The sequence below is a fragment of the Hylobates moloch genome, unplaced genomic scaffold (assembly GCF_009828535.3).
Source record: "Hylobates moloch isolate HMO894 unplaced genomic scaffold, HMol_V3 SCAFFOLD_17, whole genome shotgun sequence".
Classification (NCBI taxonomy): domain Eukaryota; kingdom Metazoa; phylum Chordata; class Mammalia; order Primates; family Hylobatidae; genus Hylobates; species Hylobates moloch.
In genome coordinates this window covers 67,774,828-67,791,501 of record NW_026652292.1, presented here as the reverse complement: position 1 = coordinate 67,791,501, position 16,674 = coordinate 67,774,828, and the positions used below count along the sequence as shown (strand labels likewise).

Here is a 16,674-nt window from a genome sequence, read left to right as displayed (position 1 = left end):
TTTAAAAAACTAACAGTAATGGGAGAAGAACTAACTTTAAAATTAAACTCACAACATCTAGAAATAAACAGAGAAGGCTGTAAGGAGAGTAATCTGCACTATTATGGGACAAAATAGCAAAAACAATGAGCTGGTTATAAATTAACAATTTTCCAACAATAGGGTTTTAAATATCATCTAACTTTCTGAAAGATTCAACTTATCATTGTGCTTTAATTTTATTTTTGCTATGAATGAAAAAGGGGGAGATATCTGGAGGAAATAAACTTTGCACACCATGAAAGACAACACAAAATAGAGAAATAGAAGAAAGCACCAGAAAAGTCCACAGATTTCAGAAAATGGAATGATGCCCAAGAAAACAAGTAAAAGTCTATAGCTCAAAAGTCAGAACAGATTTTTATTAAATTGTTTAAAGGCTTTGTTGCAAGAATCAAGAGTAAAAATCAGGTAAACAAATAAGGTATATTATTTAATATAAAACACGGATTTTTTTTCCAGAAGAATATTCCTTATAATCCAACTGTTGTAATATATTAGAGAATTTCTGGAAAACAAAAATAGTTCCTACTGAATTTTATGAAGGCACAATAATATTGTCATTCTAAATATATCTGGCATAGACAATGATTTTAAAACTTAACCCTTGCAGCAGAAACTCTCCCCAATTTCTATTCCCAAATAAATTCATATGCAGAACCTCAAACCTAAAAACCATTATCATCTAAGGCAGCTATACTGTGACTAATTTGAAAAACACTGGTCTATCACCGCAATTTGCATACTTTTGAAATACATAATGAAGTTCAATACACGTCTCTGCTAAAATGCACAGAAAATACAGTTTTTCTTTTTTGGAATGATAATGAATAAATACTAGTTAGGATCAGTAGCTAGGACTCCCCTAAATCAACTCAGAAACACTGATCAGAAAAGAAGATAATATGTTGGAATATAAAGAACATAGTAACAACTCCCTTTAATTTCTGCAGTAGTACACAAATATATTACACTAATATCTACATAAACTTGGACAGAGCAGGGAATGGGAATTAAGATGCAGTGTAGCGTAATGGAAAGATAGCTAGATTTGAAGTTTCTGAAAATGTGGGGTGGAATTTCACTTACCAGTTTAAGCTTTTCAAGCCACAAAGTTGTTTTAATTACCTTGTGTGTGAATAAGGATCACATCATCTAACTTATTTATGGATTAAATGAAAAAATGTAAAAATGCTTTATAAACTATGAAGCACCATACAAAAGCCAGTTATAAACAAGACAGAATTACCAGTCATTATTTTTTAATCCTATATGATTGTATGTGTATTTGATAAGGTCAGTTTGCAGAAAGATTTTAATTAAATTTTAATTAAGAAAACTGGTCACTTTCTGTAAAACCTGACAAATCAAAAAGTTGCAACATTCTATATAATTAAAAACCCAGCTCCTATAGAACTGTAGCTATGTAGGCTTACGTAGGTTTCAAACTTTCACCCCCTCACTAGGACAGAATCACCATACAACATAAGAGGAACTTGGGACCTAACGCTCATGTGAAGATGTTATTCCCCACTCACAGCCTGGAGTCCAGCTGAACCAGATCACCCATAAGCGTGCAAAAGATTCTGGAGTTGTTTTGGAACTGTTGTGCCAAAAACATGATTCATACGCCAAGCATAACATAATTTTGATAGGTCAAGGAAATCTTACTGCCTTTTTTTTTTAAAAAAAAAATCAGTGTCTCATTAAAGAATTTTTGGAAAATAGCTTGTAGGCTTCGGGAAGGGGTATTTTTAAAAATTGCTGTAGGGTTTCATAAAGTTTCAGTGATAAATATCCTCGATCAAGGGCCAACAATTTTAGATTAAGACAATTGCCAGTTGTAAGATAATATCAAGGTATGCTGAGATTGTCACTTATTTTAGATATTTTAGGAGTTCTTCAAGAAAATGTTAATTACAACAAAGGCTTACACAGTCAAATAAATGGCAATGAATAATCAATTGAATATAAAGACCATTAAATTTTTCTGAATTCAAAATGTATAGCTTTATAGCTTTACTTACAAATATTTAATCACTCTTTCTATATTAACTTTTTATTTTAAACCAAACAAATGATGTTTGGTGGGATAAATTTTTCTATATGGAAAAACAGCTTTTGAAAAATTAACTCTAGGCCAGATTTTCACTCTCCCCAGGTTACCTTTCATGTCATTAAAAACTAAATAAATGCTGAAATAAAACATTCATTTTAATCTCTCAAACAACGAATAAGATACTCATCTCTAAAAGATGTTATCTCTCTTTTTGAAACTGTAATGCATAAACTCAAAAAAGGTTAAATTATGTATCTTATAGAAATAGCTTCATTAGTAAAAGGTAACATCATAATGAAAACTAATATTTAATGAATGACAAAGATCAACCTTTCCACCATGGATATATACTCTTATAGTTAAAATCTGGCTTGAATCATTTTATCTAATCCAGATTTTGAAATAGGAGAACCCTAGTACTGAACTTTTTGTGGCTTTTCCACATACTCATGTGGCCTCAGTCAGGCAAGTTAACTTGAGTTTCAGATTCTTTGTTTGAAAAAGAGAATAATAATTGCATGTTAAAGCTGTAGTAAAAATTAAAGCATGTGTAAAACACCTAAACAGATGTAATTTGTATTTTCTTCTAAATAACCTCATTATTAATAAATAATTTTTGAGTGTTTTAATGCTTTTTGGTCCCTTTATCCATAGGCTGTAAATTTAGCATTTCCAAAGACGAAGTTCAGTGAAAAATGAAAAAGAAGAATACTGAGCTAGATTTTTCATGAAGATCATGAAATACTGGTTATAACTGTGTTGGTCTGAGGGAAAGATACTAATCAGTAGGCAATACAACTAAACACTAATTTTTCATTATGAAATTATATATTAATTATATTGAAAAGTACAAAGGAGAAAAGAAAAATTCATAATCCCATCATCCGTAGACAATGATTAACATTTTGCTATAGATCCTTCTAGTTTATATTTTATGCCACTTAAAAAACTAGGATCAGCTGGTTCATTGGGGAAAAACATCAGTAAAATAAACCTCCAGCCAAATCTGGCTAGCCAATCAAGAAAAAAAGAGAAAACACAAATTTTTAATATTAGAAATGAAAGACTGGCCATCACCACAGATCCTATGGGCATTATAAGGATAATAAAGGAATATTATGAACAACATCATGCTCACAAATTTGGTAACTTTAAATAAAATGGACCAATTCCTCAGAAGACACAAACTACAAAATCTCACACAAGGTAAGATAGATAACCTCAACAGCCCTATATCTATTAAAGAAATTAATAATTTAAAACCTTCTGAAACAGAAAGCACCAACCCAGATGATATCCACACAATCTGTCTCTAAAAACAGCAGCAGGGGAAATATATCTTCACTTACTCTACGAATCCATCATTGTCCAAATATCAAACTCTGTCTGAATAGACACATCACCCAAGAAGATACATAGTGGCAACTAAGCATATGAAAAGATGCTGAATATCATGTCATTAGGGAACTGCAAATTAAGGCAATGAAATACCACTATATACCTGTTAGAATGGTTAAAATCCAAAACACTCACATCAAATATTGGTGAGGATACGCAGCAACAAGAACTTTCATTCATTGCTGGTGGGAATGCAAAATGGTACAGCTACCACTGAAGATACCCTTACAGTTTCTTACAAAAGTAAACATAGTCTATCAATGATGCTCCTAAATATTTACCCAAATGAGTTGAAAAAATTTGTCCACAAAAAAATTTGCCTGTGAGTGTTTATAGCAGTCTTATTCTTAATAGCCAAATCTTGAAAGTGAGCAAGATGCGTTTCAATAAGTGAATGAATAAGTAAACTGTGGGTACATCTATACAAGGCAATATTATTCATCAATAAATAGACATGAAAAGTAATAGAGGACCCTTAAATGCACATTTCTAAGTGAAAGAAGCAAATCTTTAGAAGCTACATACTGTATGATTCCAACTATATGACATTCTAAAAAAGACAAAACTTTAGAGACCATAAAAAGATCAGTGTTTGCCACAGGTTTGGGGAAGTGGGAGGTATGACTAGGTAGAGTTTAGGAGACGTTTTTTGGCAGTGATATGCCCTGTGTCTGATACTATAATGATGGATTAATGACACTATGCATTTGGCAAAACCCATAAAACTGCACAACACATAGAGTGACCCTAATGTAAACTGTGGAATTTTGTTAATAATAATTTATCAATTGGGTTCAATAAAATATGCTAATATACAGGGAACTGAAGGCAGAGGAAAAGAGAGTACATGGAAACTCTGTACTTTCTACTCAATTTTTTCTGTAAATTTAAAATTGTTCTAAAATATTTTAGTTTAAAAAATTAAAATCATATTACACCTTTATGCTTATTTACCACAAATATTTCCCATACTCAAAGTAATTTTTGGTTAAGTATAGTCCATCAAAAAGATGCCCTACAATTTATTTAGCCAAATCCTATTACTGAATATTTAGCCTGTTTCTCCGGTCTTTGTATTACAAGCATTATGATGAATATACTCAGGTAAGTCTTTACTTCAGATAAGTATGTATCAAATATCAGGTTGGTGCAAAGGTAACCGCAGTTTCTGCCTTTAGTTTTAATTGCCGTTTGCCATTACTTTGTTTTTCTTTTCTTTTTTTTTTTTGAGATGGAGTTCCACTCTGTCGCCCAGGCTGGAGTGCAGTGACACAATCTCGGCTCACTGCAACCTCTGCCTCCCAGGTTCAAGCGATTCTCCTGCCTCAGCCTCCTGAGCATCTGGGATTACAGGCGCCCGCCATTACGCCTGGCTAATTTTTGTATTTTTAGTAGCGATGGGGTTTCACCATGTTGGCCAGGCCGGTCTCAAGCTCCTGACCTCAAGTGATCTGCCTGCCTCGGCCTCCCAAAATGCTGAGATTACAGGCGTGAGCCACTGCACCCGGCCATTTGCCATTACTTTTTATTGACATTACTTTTTAAATGTTAAAAGTACTGGCAAAAATCACGATTACATTTGCACCAACTTATACATATGTGATAAGAGCTAATATAATTTTTAACTAAAAATAACATTAGATTATCTGGTTTTAATTGTATAATATAAATAATCATCAATTCATATTAGAAAACTACCAACTTCTGAGTAAATACTAGGCCATGAGTTCCTAGTAAGAAGAGATCTTACTTATGCACCTTTTATTCCTTATTGCTAATCACAGCATCTAACACAAAATAAGCATTTAAAATATTTCATCAAACAAATGTTATTAAAAAGTAGTTTTGTTGTCTCCATCATAGTGTTAACAGGTAGAAAACATGATATTAAGCCAAATACATTAAATTTCAGTCAGTATTATAAGTCAGGGGTCAGCAAATCTTTTCTATAAACAGCCAAATAGTAAATATTTTAGGTTTTCCAAACCATACAGTCTCTTCACAACTACTTAATTCCATCATTATAGTATAAAAGCAGCCATAGTCAAGGGATGAGTGAAACTACGTCCAATAAAACTTTATTAACTGAAAAATTAAATTTGAACTTCATATAATTTTCATGAAATATTAACTTTTTTAACCATTAAAAAATGTAAGAACCATTTTTAGTTCATAAGCCATTCAAAAACAGTCAACAAGCTGGATTTAGCCCACATGCTGTAACTTGCAAATCTCTGATACAAATAATGCCTATGATATGTTGCCACACCTAGAGAAAAAACAGTAAGCATTTACCAGTTTCTACAAGCCTAATGCATTGAGGTTCATGCCACATACAATCTATTCATATTTTTGAAAATATACATAGTCAAGTATATAAAATCAGATGACCCCTTCCCCCAACCAGATGAAAGAAACTGACCTACCAATAAGACATAAAAGATTAACTAAGGTAGGAAATGAGTAGTTTTTGATTAAAAAGTCCTATGATGCCAGAAGTGCAGTTAGGGTAGATGGAGGAGCAAGACAGGCATAGAGTACTGGGAACTCTTCTAAAAGTACACAGACGTGTGAAGTTCGTGACTTCTTTGGAGACCTCACTCCAAAAAGAAAGAATAGTTATGCTTTCTTCATAAGGACAGTCATAAGACAGACTAAAGAAGATTTTGTTTCTAACAAATTAAAAATAAGCAACACTCAAAAGTTTCTTTCAAAACCACTCAATCTGGAGGCGGTTGCGAATTAAATTCAAAAATTAAAATGTAAACCTCTCAAAACACTACCGTGTAAGATAAAAAGTCTTTACCTTTAAAATGCTGTGCCAAAGTTGATTTTTAAGGTAGTAGGATGAACTTTAGAATATATTTTTCAAGAGAAAACAGTAGGTTTGCAAACTAAAAGTATAATTAACTTAAGTGTATATAATATGCATTTAATTTCATAACTAAAAAGAATTCAGGATAATATACAAGAATATACAAGAATTATATTATCCTGAAGGAAGACTGAAGAAACATCAAGCATGGGTTAAATTCTTGATTCTTTAGATTTTTCCTTTGTTCATTCGTAAACTCGGCAGAAAAACTGGTTAAACTAAAATTAGCATTGCTTAAATATTTCAGATAAAAATATTTAACTCAGTGCAAATCTATGTTAAAATAAGAAATGATTAAAATTAAGAGATTTCAGAAAAAAAGCTCTCTTAAGTCATAAGAATAATAAAACACTGGAATGGGTACATTTTGGAGTCTCCACCCTTAAAGTCGTGTTGTGTATGGCTATCGTTCCATGTGACTGGTAATATATTGCTGGGATATCTTTCATATGTACTTTCAGCTTTGTGATTCAAAACTGAATTACCCTGCTCAACATTAACAAAGATGAGCAGAAAACTTCTGACTATCATCACTATCACTTCCTTAACTTAAAACATGTATTTATACCCACCATCACCACTATCACTTCCTTAATGTAAAACATGTATTTATACAAAAGAGAGAAGGATCCTTAGAGATACTTTGTGTCTCAGTAGAATGGAAAATACCATAGTACCGTGTAAAGTAACAACAGCACATAAAACTGACCAGATACAAGATCCAGAAATAGCTCAATCAAAACCAAAGTAGAAAATCTAAATCAACACTACTCATTTTGTAAATGAATTGTACTATAACATTTCAGATATATCTACAAAAATGTTCTTTCCTTGTGCTCTGCATTTCCAAGCAAGCTATAAAACAGCTAACCTGTTTATGTGGTATTGCAATTACATCACAGATCAAAAGCTTCCAAGAGTATCTGAGCTACAGCCTTTGGAAGAGGAGGCTATATTAAATAACAAACAGTATAATGTAAAATATAAAACTCTGAATACACAAGGTAGTATTTCTTAGAGTGGCAATCCGAGTTCCAGGCTGCCTGTATCATCAGCAATAGAACGTAACAGCTGCAAACCTGTAACCTACATTGCCAGACAGCAGCCAGGAGCCCAAGGGCTTCAATGGGCAATAAAGACACTTTTGAGCACTGACTAGTTGCTACGAATACAACGTTTAACGCCATATCCTTGTCTTCAAGGTTTGAGAACCTCAAAGGCCTTAAAGCTGTTGCAATACATTTAAGATAATCCACAAGTTCTCTAAAACCCTCATGGGAAAGACTGAAAACACGCTATGTTCCTATATTCTTGCAAGATCCCATTCCCATCTCAAGGACAGTTTAAGAAAACACAGGTTATATGTCAAAGAAAGTGTTTATACATATGAGAACCCAAATAAAATCCTATTTCCTTTATGGTTCTGTAATTTATAATATTGGATAAAGTTCATCTGATATTCCACACTAGCGTTACACATATAATATGATCAAAATGACTGGAAAAACTAATTGTTGGTAAAAATAGATAATGCTCTTAGTCAGCCATATACAAAGTGTGCTATTTAAAAGTTTCATAATTTTCATATTTTAAAAATTATATAACACGTTTGATTTTGGAAAAAGCCACATATATAAAAGGAAACCAAAACTATCCATAATCCATACTTCAAATACAACCATGACAAACATTTTGATGTCTTTTCTTTCTAGTCCAAAACATACTTTTCTTTTTTTGTTTTTGTTTTGTTTACAAAAATAGAATGAGTCAATATACAGTATATATACACTGCACTTGCTTTTCTTCAGTCTAACAATTCTTCCACGTCATTAATAAACTCAACAACATAACTGTTAATATCTGCATATATCCGAATTATAAATATAAAATATTAAATAGCCCCTTTTTAAATACATAATAGCGAAAAAAAAAAAACTAGAAACAGCTTGAATGAACTATAATGAGCAGCCTTACACAGAATATATGTTTTGCATACTTATTTGATTATTTTCTTGTGATACCTAAAAATACAGTGTAGGTATGTGTTTTTTTAGGCTTTGAATATTTATTGATAAAACTGCTTCTTTTAGAATGGCTGTACTAGTAATATATAGGAGCTCAAAATTGCATTAATACACAACTTTAAAAGCATTAGATTTTATCATTAAAAATAAATTACTTTCAATCTGACAGTAAACTTGTTCTTTGGCCTAAACTGCATAAAAATATGATGGTAATTAAACAAAAAATTTATAAGTAGGATATAACACTTTGGGAACACAATCTAATCCTAAAATAATAAATTGTATTCAATATTTAAAATTTATATTAAGAAACTAAGAAAATCTTGTAAGTTACTACTTAGTAATATCCTTTGGATATGACAGTTGAAAAAAAAATCAAAGCAGGTCACGCCTAATAAGAAATGTATTCACGTTAAGTTAAAAAAATTTTTTTAATTGATCAAATATTAGCATCATTGCTATAGTATCACTACCAAGGACACTTCTCCTTTGAACAATAGCAACAAAGGCTCTACTTATTTTTGAAAACTGTGCCGGTGAAGAGCCAAGTTTATAGGTTAGAAATATGTTGACCTTACAGGTTTAAGTGACTTAAGTGACTGCCAAACTCAGTAAAACTAGAAAAAATTAATCTCCTGACTTCTACTCAATATTTTCTATAAATTCCTCATTTAAAAAATGTTTTACAACTCTAGCTCTTAGATATTAGAAAGAGATGTCCTAACAAAAACAAACAAAAGGAAGTCAATATATTAGTTCACTTAGCCATTGTTTCTTCCTTCCCAATATTCACGTGTTTCACTAAGAAAAATATTAAAAGAACAAACAAAAGTAAAAATTTGGGTGATAGCTTTTTAGAAGGCAATTATTCAATTGAACATTTACTTAAATTGAATTAAATAATTCAATTAAACTTTAATAATTTGATTACGCAATTACCTAACTCAATCTAATTAACATTTATTTATTTAAATCTTATTTAATCGTAAGTTAGGGCATGGAATTTATAAAACAACAAAAATTAAATTACACCATTGACCCCCAAACAAGCTTTATTTTCTATTTTGATTTAGTATACAAAATTTTTTAAAAATATGGTATGTAATAAAAATATCTGGATTACTTTATTAATTTTAAAATATTTTCTAATTAAATGGGATTATAAATTCATGTTTAATATAAAGTTAGTATAGAACAATTTTTCATTTGTTAAATAGGATGGGAAATGACAACTTTTAAATAAAATTTTAAAAATTACCTTCGAATAAACTGAGGTCTCTTCGTAGCCGTGGTCCATAAAGCCCTTCTAAAATACTCTCAAAACCTGTGTTTTTAAAGAGAGAAAAGTATATTAACTACTAGAAAAGTTACATTTTACAATTTAAAGTCATAAACTCTGTATCAATCAGCAAATTAACATACCATAAGTATTTTTCCTCTAGCTGCATTAAGCTGAAGTAGGCAATATACAACATAATAGTCACACAATGACTACCAGAAATTAAGTGACTGTAAAGAAATTAAAATATCAAAATGGAAATATTCACTACTAAAACAACTAAACAACTTTATCATTTATAAGTATTCCTGGGTAAAATATTATGGGCAGATTTTGTATGTAAGAATCTTGTAGAGAGGGGAAAAATAATTAGAAAGACACATATTATAATTGTTTATGTTTGTTCTAAAAAAGTAAATATAAAAAATAGCATCTTTAACATCAATTACAAGAATGAGTAAATGAGGATCAATAGGGAGAAATCTTTCTGTTAAACATATGATGTATAAAATTTAAACCTACTTGTAAAAATTAAAACACAAAAATTTGATCATTGCTATAGACTGCCCTAAATTTTAGGTAAAAAAATTACTGAAAATCTTGTCAAGTTAACAAAACCCTAGTTTATTAATTTCCCAAGTATTCCACTTTCTGGACATACTCGTTTTAAGATTTTACAATTTTCGACTTTGAAGTCTGTAACATATTTAATTTTAAGCACCAATCAACTATAGGCATCCAAAAAAAATATGATCCTGATGGCAAAATAATTGAGAAGCTAAGAAAAGGAAATAATGTAAGCCATGTGTGGATTTGGGAGGAAAAAACTAAATATGGCATGACAGACCCTATAAATCAAAGAAAAAGTAGATTTTCTCAGTGGTATTCCTAAATTGTAAAACATTATTAATACTTCTATAGAAATATTTATTTCGTAAGTTATAAGATGCTTTTGAAAAACATTAACAGCTCCAAAATCAAGACTCATCTTAGAATCTACTCTCATAGTAAAAAACTAGCCACAGTTTTTCATTTAATAAAACATGAACTACTGATGCATCCCACAACTAATAATGTCTTAGATTTCACAAAGTAAGGTAGCTATCATGATACTTGGTAAATATGTAATGAAATAAAATCTTTTGTGAAATGACAGTACTAGTTCCCATGAGTAGAAATTTCCTGGTAAAAAAGTGAATGAACTACCTACTGCTCAAGCAAGCTATCATACTGGGTAGAGACTCAGGCAGATTAAGCCCAAAGCCTTCTATAGAACGGTTCTTCTATTTTAGAGTAGAAGATACTCTATTTTTCTGTCATCAATGTGCTTCAAAAATATTACTGCACTTGCGAGCATCTGTTGCTGATAACATAGTTCCTAAGACTGATCAAAAGTGTATTAGTTGGTCTCATTATAGTCTTCATGCTACTATCTCTCTTCTGCATTTTATGTCTCTTTAGCTTTCTTTACTGCATTTTAGTTAATTTCTTCTACTATCTATTCCACTTCATGAAATTCTTATGGTTCAATCTGCTGACAAATACATCTTTTTGTTTAAAAAAGTCAACTTTATTGAGGTATAATTTTCATATAATACAAGGTATCCATTTTAAAAATAAACTTCAGTAACTTTTGAAAATCCATACTTTCATTTTGCCAAGAACACAACCAAGACAGAAACTATTTCCATCAACTCAAATGGTACCCTTCTGCCCTTCTGAGTAATCACCTGGAACATCCCAAAGCCCATTCCAAAGCATCTTTTCTCCTGTAATGGTTTTATTTGGTTTTGGTAACAGAGTAATGCTGGCCTCATAAAGCAAACTGGGAAATAATCCAAACTTCACCATTTTTTGAGTTTGTGTATTATAATATTTATTAATTATTAATAAGACTTGGAGCTCTCTTTGTGGTAAAATTTTAATCATAAGTCCAGTTTTTAAAAATCAATAAAAAACTAGGCTATCGATTTCTTATTCAGTTTTGGTAATTTGTATAAATTACAGCACTTACTGGCAAAAAGTTGCTCAAAAGATTTTTAACACCTTTTACCATCTGAAGAATCTGTAGTTGTGTCCCTCTTTCATTTCTGATATCAGTTTAGGTATCTTCTCTCCTTTTTCACTGATTACTTGACTAAAAATTGAGTAATTTTATTGATCTTTTTATAAAAGATCAACTTTTGGTTTCAATTATTCTCTTTCTTGATCACTCATTTTCTGTTTTTCATTTCTGCCCTTTCCTCTTCATAGCCTTCTAATTATTTTTTATTTTCACTGAAACTTAGTTTTCTAAGTTTTTAAGGTGGAAGCCTAGATCATTAATTTGAGAACTTTGTTCTTTTCCAATAAAAGCATTTAAAGCTATAAATTCCCCTCTATTCACTACAATAGCTCTAACCCATAAACTGTGATATACTGTCTCTTTATTTTCATTTAGTTCAAATTGTTTGTAATTTCCCTTATGATGTCTTATTTTACCCATAGGATATAAATGTGTTGCTTAATTTCAAATATTTAGGTATTATTCGGAAATCTTTCTCTGCTGAATTCTTTTTGTTTTTTTGAGACAGAATCTTGCTCTGTCACTCAGGCTGGAGTGCAGTGGCGTGATCTCAGCTCACTGCAACCTCCACCTCCTGGGTACATGCGAATTCTCCTGTCTCAGCCTCCCGAGTAGCGAGGACTAAAGGCACATGCCATCATGCCCGGCTATTTTTGTATTTTTAGCAGAGATAAGGTTTCACCATGTTGGCCAGGCTGGTCTCAAACTCCTGACCTCAGGTGATCCATCTGTCTCAGCCTCCCAAAGTGCTGGGATTACAGACGTGAGGCACTGGGCCCAGCCTGTTATTGAAATGTACAAGATTCTTTGTGGTTGTAAAACATGTAAGATTACAGTCATTGTAAATTTCCTGACACTTAATTTATCGATAGCATATGATCTACACTGGTGAATATTCCATGTAACACGGAAAAGAATGTGTGTCTGTAGTTACTGGGAGGAATGTACTATAAATGTTAATCAGGATTTAGCTGATTGATAATGTTCTTTGGGTCTTTTATCTCTCATGATTTTCTGTCCTTTCTCCTTTTCTGCCAATTTTGATGCTCTGTTACTGGGTACATTTATATTGCATATTTTTGTGTCCTCTTTGTGAACTGATATCATCATTATAAAATGCTCCTCCTTGTCCTTGTTCTGAATTCTATTGTGTCTACTGTTATATCAGCTACACCAACTTTCTTATGATTAGCAGCATTTTCATTATGTATTTTTTCCAATTCTTTAACTTTTAACCTGTCTTTATATTCAAATTGAGTTTCTTGTGGACAACAGAGTTGAATCTTGCATTTTTATCCAGTCTGAAAATATGTTTTTTGAGGACAGTGTTTAGACCATTAAAATTGAATGTATTTATTAAAATAGTTGGGTTTATATCTACCATCTTATTTGCTATTTATTTCCTCTGTTATACATCCCTCCCCATTCTCCACTCCACAATATTATTTTAAGTTAAATGAGAAGTTTGTAGTATTCCATTTTGTTGCCACCATAAACTTAATAGCCATACCTCTTCTAGTTTTCTTAGGGCTTGCCCTAAGGTTTACAATATTCATTTTAGCTTTTCACCATCTACTTGAAAACATTATAGTACCACTTAGTATGTAAGAATCAATACATAGTATGTAACATAAGGATCAAATCTCATTATATATAACTTACTTAAAAACATTTTAAACATATTAAAACATTAGAAAGTCTTTTAAATTTACTCACAATGTCACTTTTTTGTGTTTGTAGACCTATGCTTAAAGATCTTCTACTAGCTACCATTTTTCCTAAAAGACAAAATCATTTGTCTCAATTTTTAAAAAAATGTTGTTTTGAGGATAAAGTTGTAGGTTGACAGTTTTTTTTGGTACACTGAAGATGTGCTTTCACTGTCTAGTGGTTTGCTGGCAAGTTTACAATCTTTCCTTCCTCTGTTCCTCTGTACATCATAATGTGCCTTTTTCTGACTGCTTTTAAGATTTTCTTTTTATCATTGATTTTCAGCAGTATGATGATTATGTGCCTTGGCATGGTTTTCTTGGTTGAGCTCACTAAATCTGCAGAATTATTTTGATTATTGAGCTCACTAAATCTGCAGAAATATTTTGATTTCTATGGCAGATTAGTTTCTATTTTCTAGACTTTCATGAGAATCGAATCTTACAGAACAGACTCTCTTTTGTGGGGGCTGGTCTTTTTCACTCAATAGAATAATTTTTAGCTTTCTCTGTATTGTTGCTGGTTATCACTAGTTTATTTCTCAGTATATTCCATTATATTAGATATATTACAATTTTTAATCTATTCAGAAGTTGGTAGATATACGTTTTCATTTTTCTTGTGTAAATAATTAACAAGGTAATTGTAGGGTTGTATAGTAGGGTTACATTTAGTTTTTTAAGAAACCAAACTGTTTTCAAAGTTATTGTATCATTTTACATTCCTGCTATCTGCCATCCATGTATGAAAGTTACCATGGCTGATTCACATCCCAATCACCACTTGGTTAGTTGTGTTTTTCTTTTGCTTTCTTCTAAAAAATAAATAAATAAATAAATAAATAAATAAATGGAGTGATTTGTAGAAAACATTCTAATGTCCTCATGTCTCCACGCAGTTTTAATTTGTATTTCCCTATTGACCATCTTTTCACAGGCTTACTTCAGATACCTCTGTTCAAATCATTTGCAAAATTTTTAATTGGGTTGTCAGACATTTTATTATGGCATTATAAGAGCCTTTCCTATTTTGTTTTAAAATATATTCTGGATACAATTCCTTTGTCTAATAATATATGTTGTAAATATTTCTCCTAGTCTATCATTTGCATTTTTGTTTTCTTAATGGTGTTTCCCAAAGAACAATAGTTGTTAATTTTGATGATTAATTTACCCAGTTTTTTCTTTACAGTGGTTTTTCTGCTCTAACAATCATTTTCTTTACCCCAAGGATGCAAAGGTTTTCTCCTAAAAGTTATAGAGATTTAAATTTTACATTTAGGTCTGTGGTCCATTTTGATTACTTTTTGTGGATGGTGTGAGATGACTGATCTTTTTTTTGTTTCTGTATTGGTATCTATTTGATGCAGCAAACCATTTGTTTCTATCCTAAATCCTCCATTTCCCTCTTATGTTCATGTTATCTTCTTAGTCCTTGAACATAACTTAGCAAACTTTAATGGCAGTTTTAATATATTTCTTTCCATCTATTATTTCTGGTTCTATTTCTACTGATGTTCTCCCAATCATGAATGGTATTTTTCTGCTTTTTTGCATATCTAGTACTTTTGCTTGAATGCCAGACATTGTGAATTTTACATTGTGAGTGCTGGGTTCCCGATTTTTTAAAGGGAGTCAGACCACGTTTATTCAGGAAGTTACTTAAAGTTCATTTTGAGGTTTTTAAGGGGCTGGGCACAGTGGCTCATGCCTATAATACCAAGAACTTGAGAGGGTGAGGTTAAGAAGATTGCTTGAGACCAAGAGTTTGAGACTAGCATGGCCAACAAAGCAAGACCCCTTCTCTACAAAAACATCTAAAAAACTGGCCCAGAGTGGTGGCACACACCTGTGGTCTCAGCTAATTGGGTGGCTGAAGTGGAGGAATGCTTGAGCCAGAAGTTGGAGTCTGAAGTGGGCTATGATCACATCACTGTACACCAGTCTGGGCAATAGAGCAAGACCTTGTCTCAAAAAAAAAAAAAAAAAAGTTTAGCTTTCTTGGCTTCAGTGACTGCTTTCACTTTGTGTGGTGGGAACTTGAATAATAATTACCATCCCCGTATAAGTTCTGAAAATTGTTTGCATTATAGGTCCCAGAAACTGCTTTCCCAAAGGTGTTATTTGTCAGGTTTTATGGATGTCACCCTACACACACGAACTGGTTTTCAGCCAGATTCAAGGGCACTGCATGCTGATTTCTTGAGCTCTTTCTCTCTGTAGCTCTCTCCGTTCTGGTACAATGCCCTCATAAATTCCAGCCACTCACAATACACTAAAGGCAGATCTCTGCCTTCTTTTTTTATTATTATTATTATACTTTACGTTTTAGGGTACATGTGCACAACGTGCAGGTTTGTTACATATGTATACATGTGCCATGTTGGCGTGCTGCACCCATTAACTCGACATTTAGCATTAGATGTATCTCCTAATACTATCCCTCCCCCCTCCCTCCACCCCACAACAGGCCCCAGTGTGTGATGTTCCCCTTCCTGTGTCCATGTGTTCTCATTGCTCAATTCCCACCTATGAGTGAGAACATGCGGTGTTTAGTTTTTTGCCTTCTTAAGTCAGCAAGCCCACTGGGCTCTTTTTAGGCCAACCCTGCCTGTGCTATAATCTGCAAATTACTTACAGGCAAAAAAGCTGGCATGATCATATGGCCTAAATCATTAGTTTCCTTCTTCTCAGGGACCAGTTTTGTGCTCCCTGTTTTCCACTGTCTGTGCATATATGGTCCAGTTTCCTAGCTGTCTACAGGAGAAGATAAGCCCAAACTCTATTATATCCTCATGCACAGAGGTGGACGTTCATCCTCTGACTTGTTAATTTCAGCAATTTATACAAGCTTTATTCTGTTCTTTTTGAAAACTTAAAAACTTTTTAATAGCTCTCCATACTTTGCAGCTATTTAGGTCTATAATTTATTTCTTTAAATAAGAAATATTTTAAAATCAGTGTTAAAAAATTAAATTGGTATCTAATCATTTCAATACCTTTTCTTGAATAAGTCTGTTTCTGCAGTCTGATGCCTCTTGCTCATCTTGCCTTGTTTCTTCATGCAATTAATTCAGTACTTAATGGCTTTTGCCCTCAAAAGATCAAATTCCCTAAGGCCTAGAATGGAAGTGCTCTCCTCCAGAGAGTTCTAATACCCAGTACCCTTGAGCAAACTATGCTACATGGCAAGAGGGAAACAGGATGCAGATGGAATTAAGGTTGT

The 16,674-nt window shown here is 32.2% G+C and overlaps 1 protein-coding gene across 10 annotated transcripts in view; it reads right to left on the bottom strand.

Annotated features, from left to right (window-relative positions):
• LCORL (ligand dependent nuclear receptor corepressor like) overlaps nt 1-16,674 on the bottom strand; it is a 186,430-nt gene that overhangs the window by 121,247 nt on the left and 48,509 nt on the right. For all 10 annotated transcript variants that reach the window (XM_058430325.1, XM_032135505.1, XM_032135507.1 and 7 more), the window contains exon 2: nt 9,654-9,719. In XM_058430325.1, the coding sequence (XP_058286308.1) occupies nt 9,654-9,719 (66 nt within the window). The remainder of the gene's footprint in view (nt 1-9,653; nt 9,720-16,674) is intronic.